Genomic DNA, 18789 nt, shown 5'->3' on the forward strand with positions numbered 1-18789 from the left:
ACCTCTGGGAAGGAAATGCTAATTTATGATAAATATGCAAATGGAAGTGCTGATCAAGCAGAGCAGGGAGGGGTGACAAACACAGAAGGGCTCAGAAAAGTCATGGAAAACCACAGTGGTGGCAAAACATGGGAATCTCAGTGTGTTCCTTGTATGTGGGCACCATGGGGAGGGAACCCCTGGCTGTCCCCAGGCCAGGCTCCATCGGGATTCCAGGCTGATGGTGTAGCAGGGCTGGTTGGCCATGAACACCCAGGAAGTGCTGGTGTCCCAAGGAATATTCCCCTTCCACAGGATTCCTGGATGCTCCAGTCCTTCCTTACCCGCTGAGGAACCGCAGGTTGTCATCCCCTTCATTCTGCATCCCCTTCCAAATGCCTTTGGAACTTTTCCCCTTCCAAACACGAAGTAGATGTTCCTGGATGACCTCAGGCCCACAGAGATGCACTGGGGAATCACAGATCCAGAATTCCGAGAGTTTGACTTGGGTGTTTTTCCCAATTATTTCCCAAGGATGAGCTCCACACACCCTGTCCTCTCTCCTCATCAGATCCTTCCATGCTATGGGAGCTTCTCCTGCTCTTCTCTGTGGATCCAGAATTCCAAGAGTTTGGCTTGGGTGTTTTTCCCAATTATTTCCCAAGGATGAGCTCCACACACCCTGTCCTGTCTCATCATCAGATCCCTCCATGCTGTGGGAGCTTCTCCTGCTCTTCCCGACGGATCCAGGGCATCTTTAGGAGGAGAAAGGCCTGGTGCAGGCAGAGCATTGGTATTTTTACATCAAAGACATGTTTAATAAAAAAAAAAAACAGGAGAGAAGAAGAAGGAGGATTAGAACAATAAGCACATTTAATTTTAGCCTAGCTTGGATTCCTCATAAAGTCAGGGAACTTGGAGCTCACCTCAGTTGCTCTGGCTTTCCTAAATAAACACACTGGAGCAGGGCTGGGAAGTTGAGCAGCACAGAAAATTGCAAAAAGTTGCATTTTAATATTCTAGGAGAATATGAAGGGTTGTTTTACAGGCCAGGCCCCGGAATTAAATTTTAATGCTGCACAAAAATCCCGAGGTTGTTTTGGTAGGCAGCTCCTGGAGCTACACAGAGACTTTTTCTGCAGGAAGGGTCACAGGACAGGGGTTGGGAACAGGGCAGGGTCAGGGCAGGGTGAGGAACCTTCTCCAGCCATGGCAAGTGAGCAGGGCTTGGGGCCAGGATCTGCTGCTTCTGGAATTTCGTGATTTCTTCTGGAATTTTGTAATTTCTTCTGGAATTTTTGTCTGGAGAAGAGCAGGCACAGGGAGAACCTGGACAGGATGGTGGAGTGAGGTGGGTTTGGGCTCTTCTGCCATGTCCCAAGTGAAGGGATGACAGGAAATGACCCTAAGTTGCACCCAGGTTAAATATTGGGAATTTTTTCCCCAGGAAGAGCAGTCAGGCATTGGAACGAGCTGCCCAAGGATGTGGTGGAGTCACCACCTCTGGGAGTGTTCAAGATGTGGCATCTGGGGACGTGGCTTAGGGATGGTTGTGGTGATGCTGGCTTGATGGACTCGATGATCTTCACTGGATGGTTCTGGGATTTTGGGAATTTTCACCCAGATAAAGAGGCCTAGTTGGCACCACCCTCCTATTTCTGGGAGATCTGCTCAGTGTGTGTTCCACCTGGGAATGAAGAATTATGGAATCATGAAGGTTGGAAAAGCCCTCTGGGATCATCAGATCCAACCCCAGCCCTCTGGGATCATGAGATCCAACCCTCTGGGATCATCAGATCCAACCCTAACCCTTTGGGATCATCAGATCCAACCCTCTGAGATCATCAGATCCAACCCTTTGGGATCATCAGATCCAACCCTCTGGGATCATCAGATCCAACCCTTTGGGATCATCAGATCCAACCCTCTGGGATCATCAGATCCAACCCCAACCCTTTGGGATCATCAGATCCAACCCTCTGGGATCATCAGATCCAACCCTAACCCTTTGGGATCATCAGATCCAACCCTCTGCGATCATCAGATCCAACCCCAACCCTTTGGGATCATCAGATCCAATCCTCTGGGATCATGAGATCCAACCCCAACCCTCTAGGATCATCAGATCCAGCCCTCTGGGATCATCAGATCCAACCCTAACCCTCTGGGATCATCAGATCCAACCCTCTGGGATCATCAGATCCAACCCCAGCCCTTTGGGATCATCAGATCCAACCCTCTGGGATCATCAGATCCAACCCTAACCCTCTAGGATCATCAGATCCAACAATTCCCCCAGCACTGCCAAGGCCATTTCTGACCCCTGTCCCAAGTGCCACATTAATGCACCCATTAATGCTGTACCCAGGTGTTGCAGACCTTTGGCAAACCTCAGGTCAGAGGTGGTTCAGTGAGTGGGTGAGGCAGGAGGTCCCACCGGTGACTCTTGGTGGCTCCAAGCAGCCCCTGTCCCCTTGGTTGTCCCAAGAGGATGAGTTGGGAAGGTGGAGTTGTCCTGCTCCAGCCTCAAAGGATGAGCACAGAGCCCTGGCTTTGCTCCTGCCTGGGCACCCTCCTCGCTCTAAACTGGTTCCTTTTCACACCAGCTAAATTTAGGGATTGTGAGGGAACGTTGCCAGCCTCAGCCATCACATCTCTGACAGCCAGGGGTGACAGTGTCACATGAACCCATCTGAGCTGATTTGTGTTCTCTTTTTGATGGTTGTGGGGTTTGGTTGCTCTTGGATCCCGGTCACTGGGAGGATGTGGGCAGCTCAGTGCCAGGGAGGAATCTTGGACCCGCTGAGGAGCTGGGTTTGGTTCTCAGGCTCCCTGCAGCCAGGGAAGGGCTGCTCTGCCTCAGGGTTACAGAGCTGGGAGCTGTGGGCTTCACTTACGAGCCAGTTTTGGGCCTGCTTTGTCAGAACTCACTGGGTATTCATAAAAGTTAAAAATACTTCAGGCTCTGCCTTGAAACAGCCCTGAGTGAAATGCAGGAAAAATGAGGATTGCAGCTCTTTGTGGTGGAGAAAGTGAGATAAACCCCAGAGAGCGGCAGGCAGAGTGCTGTGCTGAGCCTGAGGAGTTGGGAAGGAGATGGGCTGGAGAATAAACTCAGCTGGGAAGTTCCAGGTGAGGATAGGGAGTCCTGGGAGCCTGGAGTACGGGCAGAGCTTTGATGTGGGTGTGGAAATCTGAGTCACGAGCACCGAGACTTGTTTGAAGTGTTCTAAAGCCCTGATCTTTTTCCTAAGTGCTGCTGGGGAGCCAGAAATGATCCAGGTTTGCTTTTCCATCTCTCTGGAGTAGTGGAAGGTGGGAGTAATCCCAGTCAGAGGGAGGACAGGAGGAAAAGCCAGCTGGGAGTTAATTCCCAGGAGTTTTGAGTTGCTGTGCAGCATCTCATGGAGGTATTATATCTATAAATATTATAAATATTAAATATAATAAAAATATTACATGTAATATGTAAAATATGAATATATAATAAAATATACTAATATATAATATATATTATACATATATATATTATATATATGGAGGAGCAGTGGGAATTCCCTTCACCCTCACCTGCCACATCAGGGTGGAGGAGGAGGAGGATTTCCTGGGATTCCTTTATTCCTTTCAAGATCAGCAGTGCCTTTATGGAAGTGTTTAACTCTTTTTAAGGAGTTTAACTCTTTGCTGGGGTGGTTTTAATGTCCTTTCCTCCAGTGCTGGTGTTGGTCAGACTCACTTTCCCTTGCCAGGCTCTGCTTTCCTGCCTTTTTCCATCCCCATCCATCGGATGGTGAGGACATCCCACATTTTAGGGCCTCATGAGCTCCTACTGACACATCCAGGGCTGTTCATGGGAACAAATGGATCAGGAAGACTCTGTGCTCATTAATGTCAGGATTCATTAATAAAAGGGATGCGGACTTGAAGATGATGTGATCAATAAGAGCAGCAGCGCAATGCTATTAATTAGCAATGCTATTAATTAGCAATGCTCATGCTTTTGAGTTGCTCCTACACTGGTTTTCCAAAACTTTGGGCCTTTTAATCCTCAGGAAAAGGAGGAATAATTTGGAAAAAGCACAGCTCAGCCATTCCACCGCTGGCCCTGGCGTTGGTGCTGGTGTGACCTGGGCTGCAGGTGGCACCTGGAGGCATCTGCTGGTGCTTCCCTCTCCAGCTGGGTGCTTTGTCCTGCTCTGCCACATGGGATGTGTTCCAGCATTTTCCATGGATAGTGCTGGCTGGGTGCTTTGTCCTGCTCTGCCACATGGGATGTGTTCCAGCATTTTCCATGGATAGTGCTGGCTGGGTGCTTTGTCCTGCTCTGCCACATGGGATGTGTTCCAGCATTTTCCATGGATAGTGCTGGCTGGGTGCTTTGTCCTGCTCTGCCACATGGGATGTGTTCCAGCATTTTCCATGGATAGTGCTGGCTGCAGGAGCACTTTGGGGCCACCACGTGTGGTCACCAGCAGCTCCCTCAGTGCCCTTTTCCCATGGAAGGGGACAGCAGGACAACCCCAAGGGACATGTTTGAGACCAAGGACTAAGCCAAACCATGGTGGTGGTGGTGCCAAACCCTGCAGATCAGTCCACAAATGAGATTTTTAGTGCTGAAACCTGGAGTTGGAGGCTCCGCCAGTTTGGATGGAGCCGGGCTTTGTTTCATAGGTTAAAAATACATAAATTTCCTTGTTGCACTCTGGTTTTATTTTTAACTCTTCAGCAATTTAATATTTTGGAGGTCTGCTCGTTCTCCCCCCAGTTTTCCATCTGCTACTGCGATTAATCTAAGGCCCAGCTTTATCCAGCCAAGCCAGAGCAAACCAAAAGGAATGGAAAGCTTACCTAGGTTGTTTGGCAGGCAGCAGCAGACGTGAATAACTTTGGAATTCGGGGGGGCAGAGCCAAGTGCCGTGCTCCTGGAGCCAGCAGGGCTTGGCCGGGAGCCCCTGCAGACAGCGGGAGGCTGGGCAGGATCCAGCTGTGCTTCCTCCAGGGCCGTGCTGGAGGTGTTGCTGAGCGCTCGGAAGCGCAGGGCTCTGCTTTCCTGCGGCCTCTCCAGGCAGGGGGATGTGCCCGAGCCCGGCTTCCCCCCCTCCCAGCCTGGGAGCACCGTGAGGGAGGGGAAAGCTGCAGTGAGGAAGGTGGGACTGATCCCCCAGGCTCTGGGAGGAAGGAGAGGGGGGAAGCTGTGGAGCTCACCTGGGCTCAGCCAGCGGGGCATAATAACCTGGCCAGAAATTCATTTATTTTATTTTTCAAATCCAGGTTAAAATAAAACTTTTAAAATAAATTTTAAATGTTAAAAGTAAAATAAGCTGGATTGTGACGGTGTTCACAGGGGTTCTTGGATGAGGGAAGAGAAGAGGATCTGACTCCATGTTTCAGAAGGCTGATTTATTATTTTATGATATATATTACATTAAAACTATACTAAAAGAATAGAAGAAAGGATTTCATCAGAAGGCTGGCTAAGAATAGAATAAGAAGGAATGATAACAAAGGTTTGTGGCTCAGCTCTCTGTCCGAGCCAGCTGACTGTGATTGGCCATTAATTAGAAACAACCACATGAGACCAATCCCAGATGCACCTGTTGCATCCCACAGCAGCAGATAACCATTGTTTGCATTTTGTTCCTGAGGCCTCCCAGCTTCTCAGGAGGAAAAATCCCAAGGAAAGGATTTTCCATAAATCATGTCTGTGACACTGGGTGGTTATTTTTCACCTGGATTGGGAGGAGCTATCCCTGGCCAGGGATGGGGATGAGGGTGGAAATGAGGATGAGGAGCAGTGGGGCTGCTTCGGCTGCAGCCACTGACAGGAAAGGGTTTTATGGGATACTCATAGAAGCTGGGAATCCATTTTTAATGGAAATCTGCTCCAGCTGCACAAGTGGGTGGTGACGCAGGGGACACGGAAAGGAGTCTGGATTGTTTGAGGAAGGGAATAGTTCTGCTCTCAGAAGCCTCCAAAGCTCTAATTGGGAAAAGATGGCAAGGGAAACCACAGGACATAGACCTGTCATTAATGAAGAGCACTGGGATGTGTGAAGCCCGGGGTTGTAGGAGCTGGAAGTGGCCAGGAGACGTTGGTGTGTCATTGCAGGGATCCACAGGGAATGAGAAAACCCAATTGTCTGGTTGGGGGGGACTCCAGCAAAGCTCCTGGAGCAGCTCAGTAGCCTCTGCCTCAGATCTTGCTGCAGTTAGGGACCTGGGAGCAGAGCACTGGGATTCCAGGAGCCACTTGGGGCAGTGCCATGCAGGGATGTAGAAATAAACCAAACTATTGCTTCCCATGGAGGTAAAAATATTGTGGTTGGGCATCCCGTTTTCCAGCAGGGAGTGGCTGTTGAGAGTAAGGAAATCTTTAGTCCAGGTTTCAGAGGAGGTATCCTGGACTAATAATAATAATAATAATAATAATAATAATAATAATAGTAGTAGTAGTAGTAGTAGTAGTAGTAGTAGTAGTAATAATATCCTGGAAGAATCCTGGAATATCCTGAGTGAGAAGGATCATGGATCCAGCTCCTGGCCCTGCACAGACACCCCAACAATCCCACTCTGCGCTGTCCAAACCCTCCTGGAGCTCTGGCAGCCTCGGGGCTGTGCCCATTCCCTGGGCAGCCTGGGCAGTGCCCAGCACCCTCTGGGGAAGAGCCTTTCCCGAAATCCAACCTGGAATCCCATGGCACAGCTCCAGGCATTGCTCAGGTTCTGTCCCTGGTCACAGAGAGCAGACAGAGGTCGAGGCTGAGATCTGTCCCCTGAATCTCCTCTTCTGCAGCTGCACAAACCCAGTGACACCAAATGCTGCACATCTGTCCCTGCAGACCCTTGCCCAGCCCTGTGCCCTCCTTTGGGCACCCGCTGGCACATCCAGGCCTCCCTCAGGCTGTGCAGGTAACCAGGGTGGCTCTGTCCTTCCCAGGTCCCTCCAGCAGGGATCAGGCCAGGGATGGAGGGACTGTGGGGTGGCTGTGACAGTGCTCACAGGGGTCCCAGGATGAGGGGAGAGACCAGGATCTGACTCCATGTTTCAGAAGGCTGATTGATTATTTTATGATATATATTACATTAAAACTATACTAAAAGAATAGAAGAAAGGATTTCATCAGAAGGCTGGCTAAGCTAAGAATAGAATAAGAATGATCACAAAGGCTTGTGACTGACCAGACAGTCTGAGCCAGCTGACTGTGATTGGCCATTAATTAGAAACAACCCCATGAGACCAATCCCAGATGCACCTGTTGCATCCCACAGCAGCAGATAACCATTGTTTGCATTTTGTTCCTTCTATTCTTTAGTATAATTTTAATATAATATATATCATGAAATAATAAATCAGCCTTCTGAAGCATGGAGTCAGATCTCCGTCTCTCCCCTCTTCCTGGGACCCCTGTGAGCACCACCACAGCCTGGCCCTCGTGTCCGTGCTCAGGCTGTGGTCCCTGCTGGAGCCCTGCCATGCCTCAGCCCTGCCCAGGGTGCCAGGCAGGTTCCTGTCCCCCTGCCAGCCGGGTGCCTAAGCTGATTAGCTCTAAGGAGATCAGGGCTTGGCAGGGCTGCACTGCAGGTAAACACTGCAGCTCTGTCTCCAGCTGGGAGGCAGTGGAGCTGTGAAATATGGCTCAGCAGTGAGCAATGGCGCTGGAAGAACCCTCAGGAAAAATACCAAGAAGTGCATGAAATGATAAGCAGGGCTGATAAGGTGCCTGGTGAGAGACTGAGAGGAGAAGCAAGCACAGATATGATCAGAGCCTATAAATACTGTCAACATGACAGCAGAGATGAGCAGGAGAAAGAGTCATTGTTATCTGATGGAAAACAAGCTCTGGGAGGAGCAGCCATGGGAGCAGGGGGTGTGCAGGGGATCCCCAGGAGCAGGAACACTCCTTGGGATGGAGCAAGTCCTCAGTGCCCCTCATTCCCAAGGCTGTCCAGGTGCCCATCAGTGTGGTCAGCACTGCATCCCCTGGCACAGAACCACCCTTGGCACCTGTGATCCCGCCAGCAGTTTCCTTAAATTCCCATTTTCCAGGTGCCAGTGAGGTGCCCTGGTCGGCTGATGCCCTCAGGTGCTCCTTGTCCACATCCCTCCTAGGATGGGGTCTGTGTGAGGAAATGAAGTCTGGGCAGAGGATGGGTCAGGGGTGGTTCCAGGGACCCCAGGACATCCTGCTGGAATAAACCTGGAGGTTGTGTGTCACACTCCTTGGGAAGGTGCTCCTGGAGTGGGATTTCAGTCTGAAACCGTGATTTATTGATTCCTGATTTATTGTTGTGTCCGGTGTCCCTGGGACCGGCCAGCTCTTCCTCACTGGGAATGGGCAGCCAGAGGTTTGTGGTCCTCAGGGTTAACTGGGTTAACTGGGGCCACTCTGGGGATTCCAGCTGGAGCCCAGCAGGTGCTGGAGCCCAGGAGGTGCTCAGCAGATTCTCCACCACCTCTTGGCCTTGCTGTGCTGATGGGGATCCGCTCCAGACCTGGTGCTTGCAGAGCTCTCCAGCTGTTCCTGGGTCCCATCCAGGTGTTCTGGGTCCCATCCAGCTGTTCCTGGGTCCCATCCAGGTGTTCTGGGTCCCATCCAGGTGTTCTGGGTCCCATCCAGCTGTTCCTGGCTTCTCCAGGAGCACAAGCACGACAGTTATGCTGCACATTCCAGGCCAGGGCTCTTGGGAAAGCCACCCTTCCCAAGAGAGAGCTGTCCTGGAAGGAGAGCTCACATCAAAGGAGCCAGGAGCGATAGGGATCACATAATTGCTGCCTCTCCCCTTCCTTCTGACTCCTGTCACTCACAGTCTGGGATTGTTATCTCTGGGGCTTGGGCAGCAGCAATCCTGGCTGCAGGATCTGTGTCATCCAGATAAGGTGCTGTGTGTGCTTTTCCAGCCTGGATGGCTGCTGGAGTAAAACGGAGTGGTGTTTCATGGTCCTTTGGGAGAGGACTGTCCTGCAGCCGGTGTTTCCCTTGGGAATGTGCTCAGGGGAAGGGAACAGGACAGAGAGTAGCTCCTGTGCTGTGGCAGCTCAGGGAATCCTGTCCTTTTTGCTGGGTGGAGGTGGATGGTCACAGAATCCAAAATTAGTGTGGATTGGGAGGGACCTTACAGCTCATCCCATGGGCAGGGACACCTTCCTCCATCCCAGGCTGCTCCAGGCCCCGTCCAACCTGGTGTTGGACATTCAGGGATCCAGGGGCAGCCACAGCGGCTCTGGGACGCTGTGCCAGGGCCTGCCCGCCCTCACAGGGAATATTTTTTCCTAAAAACCCAGGAACTGAGCTCAGGGCTGGCCCTGGGTCGCTCACCTCGTGTGTCCCAGCTCTGCCCTTGGGTGCCTGGTGATTCACCGGCGCCTTTGGGGCCAAAACCAACGCGGGCAGGGAACGTTCCTGAGCGGCCCTGGCATCAGGGATTCACAGGAAGCAGTTCAGCAGCCTCAGGCACGCTGCCTTGGTGAGCTGCAGTGGTCTGGCTGTGGCTGGTGCTCACAGTGTGCTGTCTCTCCACAGAACGCCATGAACCTGCCTCCCGACAAAGCGCGGCTCCTGCGGCAGTACGACAACGAGAAGAAGTGGGAGCTCATCTGTGACCAGGTGAGGAGCTCTGGAGAGCCTGGGGAGCTGCCTCTTCCCGGCTGCTCCATCCACAGCGACCCTGGGCCTTGCAGGACCTGGCAGGACCCGGGAACCTCCTGTTCCCAGGGGCTTCAGACACTCATTGCTTCTGCTCCCTTGTTGGTGACACTGCTGGAGGCCTTGCGGTGACAGCTGCAGCCACCCCAGCCCATCCTGGGGTTCTGCCATTCCCTGATTTGGGTTTCTCCGTGTCCCAGAGGGCTGGGAGCTCTGGGCTGGAGTCTGTGCTGGCAGCAGGGCAGGCAGCAGCTGTTTGATGCCAGCCTGGAGGTGCCAATGCCCACCTCGCAGAGGGATGGGTATCCCTTTCCCCCCTGATGCTTCCATCCTGGATTCCCTCTGGCTGCTGAACGCTGCTGGGTTTGCCCTGCACAGGCTCAGCCTGAGCTCAGAGTCTTGCAAATGAGATCAAATGAGCAAATGAGCAAATGATCTAATGAGCAAATGATCAAATGAGCAAATGAGATCAAATGAGAAAATGAACAAATGATCAAATTAACAAATGATCAAATGAACAAATGATCAAATGAACAAATGAGCAAATGAACAAATGATCAAGTGATCAAATGATCAAGTGATCAAATGAGCAAATGATCAAATGAGCAAATGATCAAATGAACAAATGATCAAATGATCAAATGAGCAAATGAACAAGTAATCAAATGAACAAGTGATCAAATGAACAAATTAACAAATGATCAAATGATCAAGTGAACAAATGATCAAGTGAACAAATGATCAAATGATGAAATGAGCAGATGAGCAAATGAGCAGATGATCTCAGTCCGGGCAGCGTCTGGCTGCCACGTCATGCTCATGGTGACAGCTGGAGCTGTCACCTCCAGGGCCAGCAGGCTGAGCCCCTGTTCACCCCCAGAGGCTGGGAGCAGCCTGGGTTGGGCAGTGCCAGCTGCTGGGGCAGCTCCTGGTGAGCTGTGCAGGGTGTGCAGCAGTCAGCAGGATGTGGTGGATCAACAAGAATAGCATTTTGGGGTGAAAAATGAAATGTGACAGAGTGGGATTTGAATTTGGGAGCCAGCAGCAAAATGCCGTGCAGTTCAGCAGTAATGGCTAATGAAAAGAATTGATTTTCACTGGGAAAGTGGGGTGTTCCCTTGGGATGTAAGCTCAGCAGGACCAGGGTGAGAGTCTGGCAGGAGGTTAGGGACATTGGGATAAGGACATTTATGGGACATTTCCTATTGAGCTGTTACAGTGGTGGGGTGGCTGATACAGTCATGGAATTCCAGCCTGGTTTAGGCTGGGACAGACCTTAAAGCCCATCCAGTTCCAGCCTGAGGAACACCTCCCACCATCCCAGATTGCTCCAAATCCCATCTAACCTGGCCTAGGGCACTTCCAGGGATGCAGGGGCAGCCACAGCTGCTCTGGGCACCCTGTGCCAGGGCCTGTCCATCCCCACAGAGAGGATTTTTCCCCAATATCCCATCTAACCCTGCCCTCTGGCAGTTTAAATGCGCTGCACAGGTACCTTAAAGCAAAGCTTAACGAAGAATTGTTTTTCCTCATGAGTTTCCTGTGCAGAGAATGTAAAGCTTGAGCTATTTACAGATTCAGTTTACCGAGACATTGAAAATTGCAGGAGCTGCTGCGAGTGATTGCACATTCCCCATCCCTGGCAGTGTCCCAGGCCAGGTTGGATGGGGCTGGGGACACTCTGGGACAGTGGGAGGTGTCCCTGCCATGGCAGGGGGGCACTGGCTGGGCTTTGGGGTCCCTCCCAGCCCAGTGCAGTCTGTGACTCCGTGATTTGTGCCAGGCTGTTCCCTGCAGAGGTGTGAGCTCCGTGCTGAGCTCCCGCTGGCAGCGGGACAGGCAGGAGCTGTTTGATCCCAGCCTGGATGTGCAAATTCCCCCTCGGAGCTGATCCACCCTCTGCAGCTGCTGCTGATTCACTGCCCAGCACGGGCTGAGGCAGCAGCCTGAGCAGATGGGGAGGAAATTTGCAATCTGGAGTAATCTCCTTGCACAGCTGCCAGTCAGTCCAGCCCCGGGCTGGGATGAGTCCCTTCCCTGGGATGGGCCCTTCCCACCCTTTGGAAGGGCAGGGAAGCAGGGCTGGAGGAGCAAATATTTATATATTCACTGTATAGAAATAGTGACCTGGAATATCTAAATATATATATAGTATTAATATGTTCATATTCATATCCACAATATTAATAAATATAACATATAAAATATAGTACATATTCACAGTATAGAAATATTGACCTGGAATACATTAATGAAATATTATTATTATTATTATTATTATTATTATTATCATTATTATTATTATTATTATTATTATTATTTATAATAATAATAATAATAATAATAATAATAATTTTTTATATTATATATAACATATAAAAATATAATATATATTCACAATATAGAAATATTGCCCTGGAATAGGTAAATATACAACAAATTAATATGAATATTATTATTAATAATATCAATTATATATATAACATATAAAAATATAGTATATTTTCACAATATATGAATATTGCCCTGGAATACATAAATATTATGTATAATAATAATATTAATTATATATATAACATATAAAATGTAGTATATATTCACAATATATAAATAGTGCCCTGGAATATATAAATATTATATCTGTAAATATTATAAATATTAAATATAATAAAATATTACATTTAATATATAAAAATGTAAATATATACTGATATATTATATCTATATAATACATATTATATATATATATATAATATATATAGAATAATATATAAAAATATATATTCACAATATATAAATAGTGCCCTGGAATATATAACGATTATATATCATTCCATGAGAACACTTCCACAGTGGCACGCTGTCCTGCTGGTGGGAATGGCTGGATTGCTGGGACAGGACTGAGCAGCCACCCTCTGGATCTGAGGGAGATGGGGAATTCTGCACCATGCTCAAGATGTGTTTGAGGCACTGCTCCCCATCCCCTTGTCCATCTCCATCCCCCCCGTCCCAGTCCATGGAGTTTATGCGCTCCCAGCACAGCCTGTGGGATTCTCATCCCCACCCGGCTGCTTCCCCAGCATCTGTGAATGCCAGGAATGAAACAGCTTAGTGAGGGTCATGATAATAACGGGAATAGCAGATGGGCTGATGCAGAAAAGTGCCCTGAGTGGCTTTGGGAGCCAGGGGCTGTTGGGGAAGGCACAATTTCCTGGTTCCGGAGTGAATGCGTTTTCCAGGAGATGTGTCAGGCTCCTGGTAGGATCACGTGGAGGAGGAGGAAGTGCTCAGGTCCAGCAGTTCCTCCAGGCTGCTGAAGCAAAGCCCCCCAGCCCCCCTTTTATTCTGTGTCCATCAGAAAAGAAAGTGCTAATTCTGGGGGAAAGAGGCACAGGAGAGCCTCCTTCACACAGAATTAGCACTCTCTAAGCTGTTGTGCTCCTGCTCTTCCCCTCAGTTATGGAATCATGGAATGGGCTGGGCTGTGAAGGACTTTGGAGCCATTCAGTGCCACCCCTTACCCTATCCCAGGTTATTCCAGCCTGGCCTTGGACATTCCAGGGATCCAGGGGCAGCCCCAGCTGCTCTGGGAATGCCAGCCCAGCCAGGAATTCCCAATTCCCAATGTCCCATCCATGCCTGCCCTCTGGCACTGGGAGCCATTCCCTGGCTCCTGTCCCTCCATCCCTTGTCCCAAATCCCTCTCAGGATTTAATCCCAGTGAATTCTCCCCATTTATTCCCCAAAGGAAGGTGCTGGGCCCGGCTCATTTCATTGCTCTCTGTCCTTGCATTGCCTGTGCTGTTCCATCCTGCCTTACAGCACCCCTCCTGAGGGATTTTCCAAGCCAGGAAGGACCTTTATCCTTGGGAATGAAGCTGTTTTGCTTTGTAGGTGGCTGACAGAGGCAGTGTGCTGCCCTGTGCCCCTGTCCTCCCAGCCTGCAGATAATGCTGCAGCTCACAGCAGTCACGTAGGGCAGATAAAGAGGGTTTCACCAGGATTTAGGAACTTTGTTGTGTCTGAATGGCTCAGTGCAGGGAAGCCACCGCGTCCCAGCCGTGATGTCACCCCACAGCATTTGCTGAGCAAGGTTTGGCCGCTCCAATCCGGATTTTAGGCTTTTTTTTGTGTATGTGTGGTAAAAAATGCCCGACCTCATCACTCAGATGTGTTAAATCCTGGGCTTGGAAGCAGAGCTGGCCAAGGAGTGGGTGGGAATTGCCAGAAGTGGAGGGGAGGAGCTGACAGGAAAAGAAGCAGGGATTTTTAACTCTTTAATTATGGTTTCTGAGGCTCAGCAGTGCTTTGGGCGTGGGGATGCTCCCAAGGGGGATCATGAGAGGATCCTGGTGGATTCCAGTAAGATCAGCCTGGAACCAGCTCCATTCCCAGCCCCTGGGAGCTCCCAGTCAGATTTTTGGGGAGAGGTGGCTGTGACCAGACATCCAGGGTGACTTGGAGGCCTCCCTGCACAGCCTGGCCCTTGCAGCTTCCTAATCAGCCTCCAATATGAAACACTCCGAGCTGGATCAACCCAGACAGCACTCATAGCCAGGAAAGGGCAATTTTAAAGGCTAATCCCTCCTTGCTTTCCAAACCAGCAAAAAAGAAACACTTGAGGGGGCTGTAAAAATGTTTCCAGGCCTAGGAGATGTTTACCACGAGTAATTTTTGGTCACTCCTCAGGTAGGAGCCTTGCTGGAGTTTGCTGCTCAGGGATAATGTCTGGAAAGTCCTTTAACCCAAATAATTCCCCTCCACAGGAATGAGCAGCATCTTTTTACACGAAGCTGCTGCAGAGATTATTATTATTACATAAATACATAATTACAGCCAGGTTTGAAGAAAACAAACAAAACCATCCAGTAGCTGCATCCCAGACTGTTTAATGTGCTCCCTGGGTCTCTTTAAACGTTTCATTGTGAGGATTCCAGGCAATTAAAGCTGGTGGCTGGGAAAAGCTCCTGTCACTTCAGCAGATGAGGGTGGATTATTTGGGAAGAGGGATTAATCCATGAGAGGAGAAGAGCTGCTCTGGGGGATTGGGCTGAGCACAGCTCTGTCAGCAGAAAGGGAATAAATGGGGATGTGGAGCATTGTTGGGATGGGACACTGCTGCCGGGAGGACGTGGCAGGAGCTGGAATTGGGGGATCCTTGAGGGTTATTCCATCCCAAACCACTCTGGGGATCCAGAAATTCTCTGTGTGCCCCATGGGAGCCACTGAGGTGAGCCTGGCCCCAAGGATCCCTGAGAGAGAGCCAAGAAAAATCTACGATTGTGGATGTGGTGCTGGAGCAGGGCAGACCCTGCTGGTGTCACTCTGTCCAGAGAAGAACCCTCAGGGAAGAACTTTTTGCATTTTCTGAGCTGTTTTTTAGATAAAATAGGAAATGCCAATTCCAGAGCCGTGTGGAGGTGCATGGAAAAAGAATCCAGCTGTAAAAGAGGAGAGCCATGAGTGCTCTGTGACTTGCAGAGCTCCCACCAGGGCTGGTGGAGCTCACAGAAGAGATTTTCCTTCATTTCTTTTCCTGCTGGCCATGATGGGTTGCTTCTTTTCCAGCAAGCAGCAAGATAATAACAGGAAGAGCTCGTGGTGTTCAGACAGTTCTGGTAACTGGGCAGCAGTGTCCTGTTCATTCTGGAATAAGCTCGGGATAATGCAGTCAGAATTGCATCCTGACCTAATAAAGGGAGGTTTCAGATAAAAGAGGAAATTTCAGGAGATTGGGATGAGATCTTTCCTCCGGGGAAAGGGCCAGAATAGCTTAAAGTTCTTCCAAGACACAAGTAGGATGAGAATGTTTGGGAATGCTGTGAGGGGGTTTGGACACAGCACACTCTGCCCAGGGAACAGCTCGTGTTTCACAGCAGCTCTGGGGGGATAGAACTCCAGCTGGGAAAGCAGGGGAAAATCAGGGAGCTCTCAGAAAACAGGGCTTTGGTGTTTGTCACCAAAATCTGTGCTCTGGGGCTGAGGGGGGATTGATTGGAGATGGAGTGATCCCTGCAGGAGGAATTGGGACATTGAGCACTGGCTTCCCACTGCCAGAGGGCAGGGATGGGTGGGACATTGGGAATCGGGAATTCCTGGCTGGGCTGGGACTGCCAGAGCAGCTGGGGCTGCCCCAGATCCCTGGCAGTGCCCAAGGCCAGGCTGGACAGGGATTGGAGCACTTGGGACAGGGGAAGGTTTTTTCCAAAAGGATTTTGTGTTGGTGCATGCATCTCTTCTCCTGACCCTTGTCCTTCCTCTCCATGCTCCTGCTGAGCAGAAACCCTGGAACTTCAGATGGATGTGCACCTAAAATTCACAATTCCCACTGCGTGTTTAAGGTGTCTTTTTATACTGTGTATAAATATCAAGATCCATTTAAATCTATATTAATTGCATGCATAGATTATCCACTTAGGAAGATAATGTATTTTTTATATATATATATATATATATATATAATGATTATATATAATAATGTTATACATATTTTATTTATATATATATATATATATATATATAATGTTTAACATATATATATGTATATACGTATATATATATAATGTTTAATGTATGTGGTGCACGTGTTTTCTGGGTAAGGTGAACACAGAAAAATGGCTGATGTTTATTCCTGCCTCTTTTCCAGGAAAGGTTCCAAGTGAAGAATCCTCCACACACTTACATCCAGAAGCTGAAGGGATATCTGGACCCAGCAGTGACCAGGAAGGTGAGGAGCATCCTGTTTGTTTCCTCCTGCCAGGACGGTCCTGGGCTCCAGGTTCCTTCCTGCCTTTGTGCAAATGCCATGGAAAGTTGCAGGGAGAAGCAGAGAGAAATTGGGAATTTGGTGCAGTTTTCCAGCTTGGGCAGGAGAGCAGATGTTGGGAAGCCAAGGACCATCTGATATGGAGCACAGTTTGTTTTAATAATGTTGGCTTCAGTAAATAACCTGGCACATTGTCTCTGAGCTGGGCTCTAGGCCTGGCTTTGGCTAAACCCCTGTCTGATGGCCCTTTGCTCACCCCTGGGAAGGGGTGTCCGAGGTTTGAGTCCTTTTCTCTGGGAATTTGCCTGGCAGAGGCTCAGTGCAGCTGAGTGCACTGTAAATGGTGGTCAGCTCCATCCATGGGGATCAGCTCTGTCCATGGGGATCAACTCTGTCCATGGTGACAGCTCCACCCATGGGGATCAGCTCCATCCATGGGGATCAGCTCTGTCCATGGGGATCAACTCTGTCCATGGTGACAGCTCCACCCATGGGGATCAGCTCCATCCATGGGGATCAGCTCCATCCATGGGGATCAGCTCTGTCCATGGGGATCAACTCTGTCCATGGTGACAGCTCCACCCATGGGGATCAGCTCCATCCATGGTCACAGTTCCCATCCATGGTGGTCAGCTCCATCCATGGGGATCAGTTCTATCTATGAGGATCAGTTCCATCCATGGGGATCACCTCCAGCCATGGTGACAGTTCCCATCCATGGTCACAACTCTATCCATGGGGTTCGACTCCATCCATGAGGATCAGCTCCCATGCTTGGTGATCAGTTCCTTCTATGGAGATCAACTCCATCCATGGTGACAATTCCCCTCCATGGTGACAGCTCCATCCATGAGGATCAGCTCCCATCCTTGGTGCTCAGTTCCTTCTGTAGTGATCATCTCCATCCATGGTGACACTTCCCTGGGGTGGTGTTGGCTTTTTATACTAAGAACTATGTGTACTTTATTTACAATAATTCTCCAATACCTATCACCTATGTTAGACAGTCTGCCTCTACTCTAAACCAATCCAAAAGTGTCACCATCACAGCCGAAGAATGAGGACAAGAAGAAGAAGAAGAAGAAGGACAGGACACGCTCAGATTCCTCCATCTTGCCTCTTGAACCCCCATTCTAAACCCCCAAAATTCTACTTTTTCACCCTGTGACAAATTCACTATCACTCCACTCAAACCCTTGTGGCTTGTAGCTCCTCACACAAAGTTGGTGATTGTTTCCATGGGCTAAAATCCAAGGCACAGGTGTCTGTGACTCCGTGCCAAGGTCTCTGAGCCCCTGCCAGGCCTGGAGCCATCCAGGGCAGCCAGAGGGATGTCCTGGATTCCAACACTGCCCTGCTTGGAGCCCCCAGCCAGGAGCAGGGAGCCCTTTCCCAGGAAACCCTGACATTCCCTGTGTGGATGTTCCCATGCCGGTGAACGGGGTCTTTGTGCTTTTCCTCCGCAGGGTTTGGGGCTTGTTCCGCGTTTGGCTTCGCTCCGTGCGCTCACATCGGAGCCTTTCTTACCCAGGGACAAAGGACAAACCCAAAGGGGCTAAAAATAACTGCCCTGCTTTCCTGCCTGTGGTTGGGTCACTGCAGATCACCCACAGCCCTCCCTCAGCCCCTCTGGCACGGGAGGGGATGGGAGAGCTCATCCCAATGGAGTTCCTGCAGGGATGGGAGAGCTCATCCCACTGGAGTTCAGGTTTCCACAGGAATATGAGAGCTCATCCCAATGGAGTTCCTGCAGGGATGGGAGAGCTCATCCCACCAGGATTTCTGTTGAGGGTTTCCACAGGGATGGGAGAACTCATCCCACCATGGTTCCTGCAGGGATGGGAGAGCTCATCCCACTGGAATTCCTGCTGGAGGTTTCCACAGGGATGGGAGAGCTCATCCCACCGGGATTCCTGCAGGGATGGGAGAGCTCATCCCACTGGAGTTAAGGTTTCTGCAAGGATGGGAGAGCTCACCCCACTGGAATTCCTGCTGAAGGTTTCCACAGGGATGGGAGTGCTCATCCCACTGGGGTTAAGGTTCCTGCAGAGATGGGAGAGCTCATCCCACCAGGGTTCCTGCATGGGTGGAGGAGCTCATCCCACCAGGATTCCTGCTGCCATTGAGGTGCAGCATTTTGCTGTGTGGCTGCACCTGGCCTCTCCCATCCAGGAATTCCTTCCCAATATCCCACCTGAGCCTGCCCTTATCTCATTTAGCTCTCATTTGCCTTGCTCAGGAAGGAGAATGAGCCAAAGGAGCTGCTCCAGAGGGATTTCTCCAGCTGTTTCAGCCCCTTCCCATGGGCAGGGAGAACAGGATCCTCCAGTCCTGCTCCAGATGGGATCGAGGTGTCCCCACTGGCTCTCTGCCGCCTTCAGAGGGGCTCTGCAACCTTCA

General features: G+C 50.0%; 1 protein-coding gene across 5 annotated transcripts in view; it reads left to right on the top strand.

Annotated features, from left to right (window-relative positions):
* Positions 1-18789, top strand: part of FMNL2 (formin like 2) — a 118262-nt gene that overhangs the window by 59118 nt on the left and 40355 nt on the right. For all 5 annotated transcript variants that reach the window (XM_054277832.1, XM_054277834.1, XM_054277833.1 and 2 more), the window contains exons 2-3: positions 9501-9584; positions 16270-16350. In XM_054277832.1, coding sequence (XP_054133807.1) covers positions 9501-9584; positions 16270-16350 — 165 coding nt within the window. The remainder of the gene's footprint in view (positions 1-9500; positions 9585-16269; positions 16351-18789) is intronic.

Source organism: Melozone crissalis, unplaced genomic scaffold, assembly GCF_028551555.1.
Source record: "Melozone crissalis strain CALT ecotype California unplaced genomic scaffold, PUWL_Pcris_2 ptg000023l_1, whole genome shotgun sequence".
Classification (NCBI taxonomy): domain Eukaryota; kingdom Metazoa; phylum Chordata; class Aves; order Passeriformes; family Passerellidae; genus Melozone; species Melozone crissalis.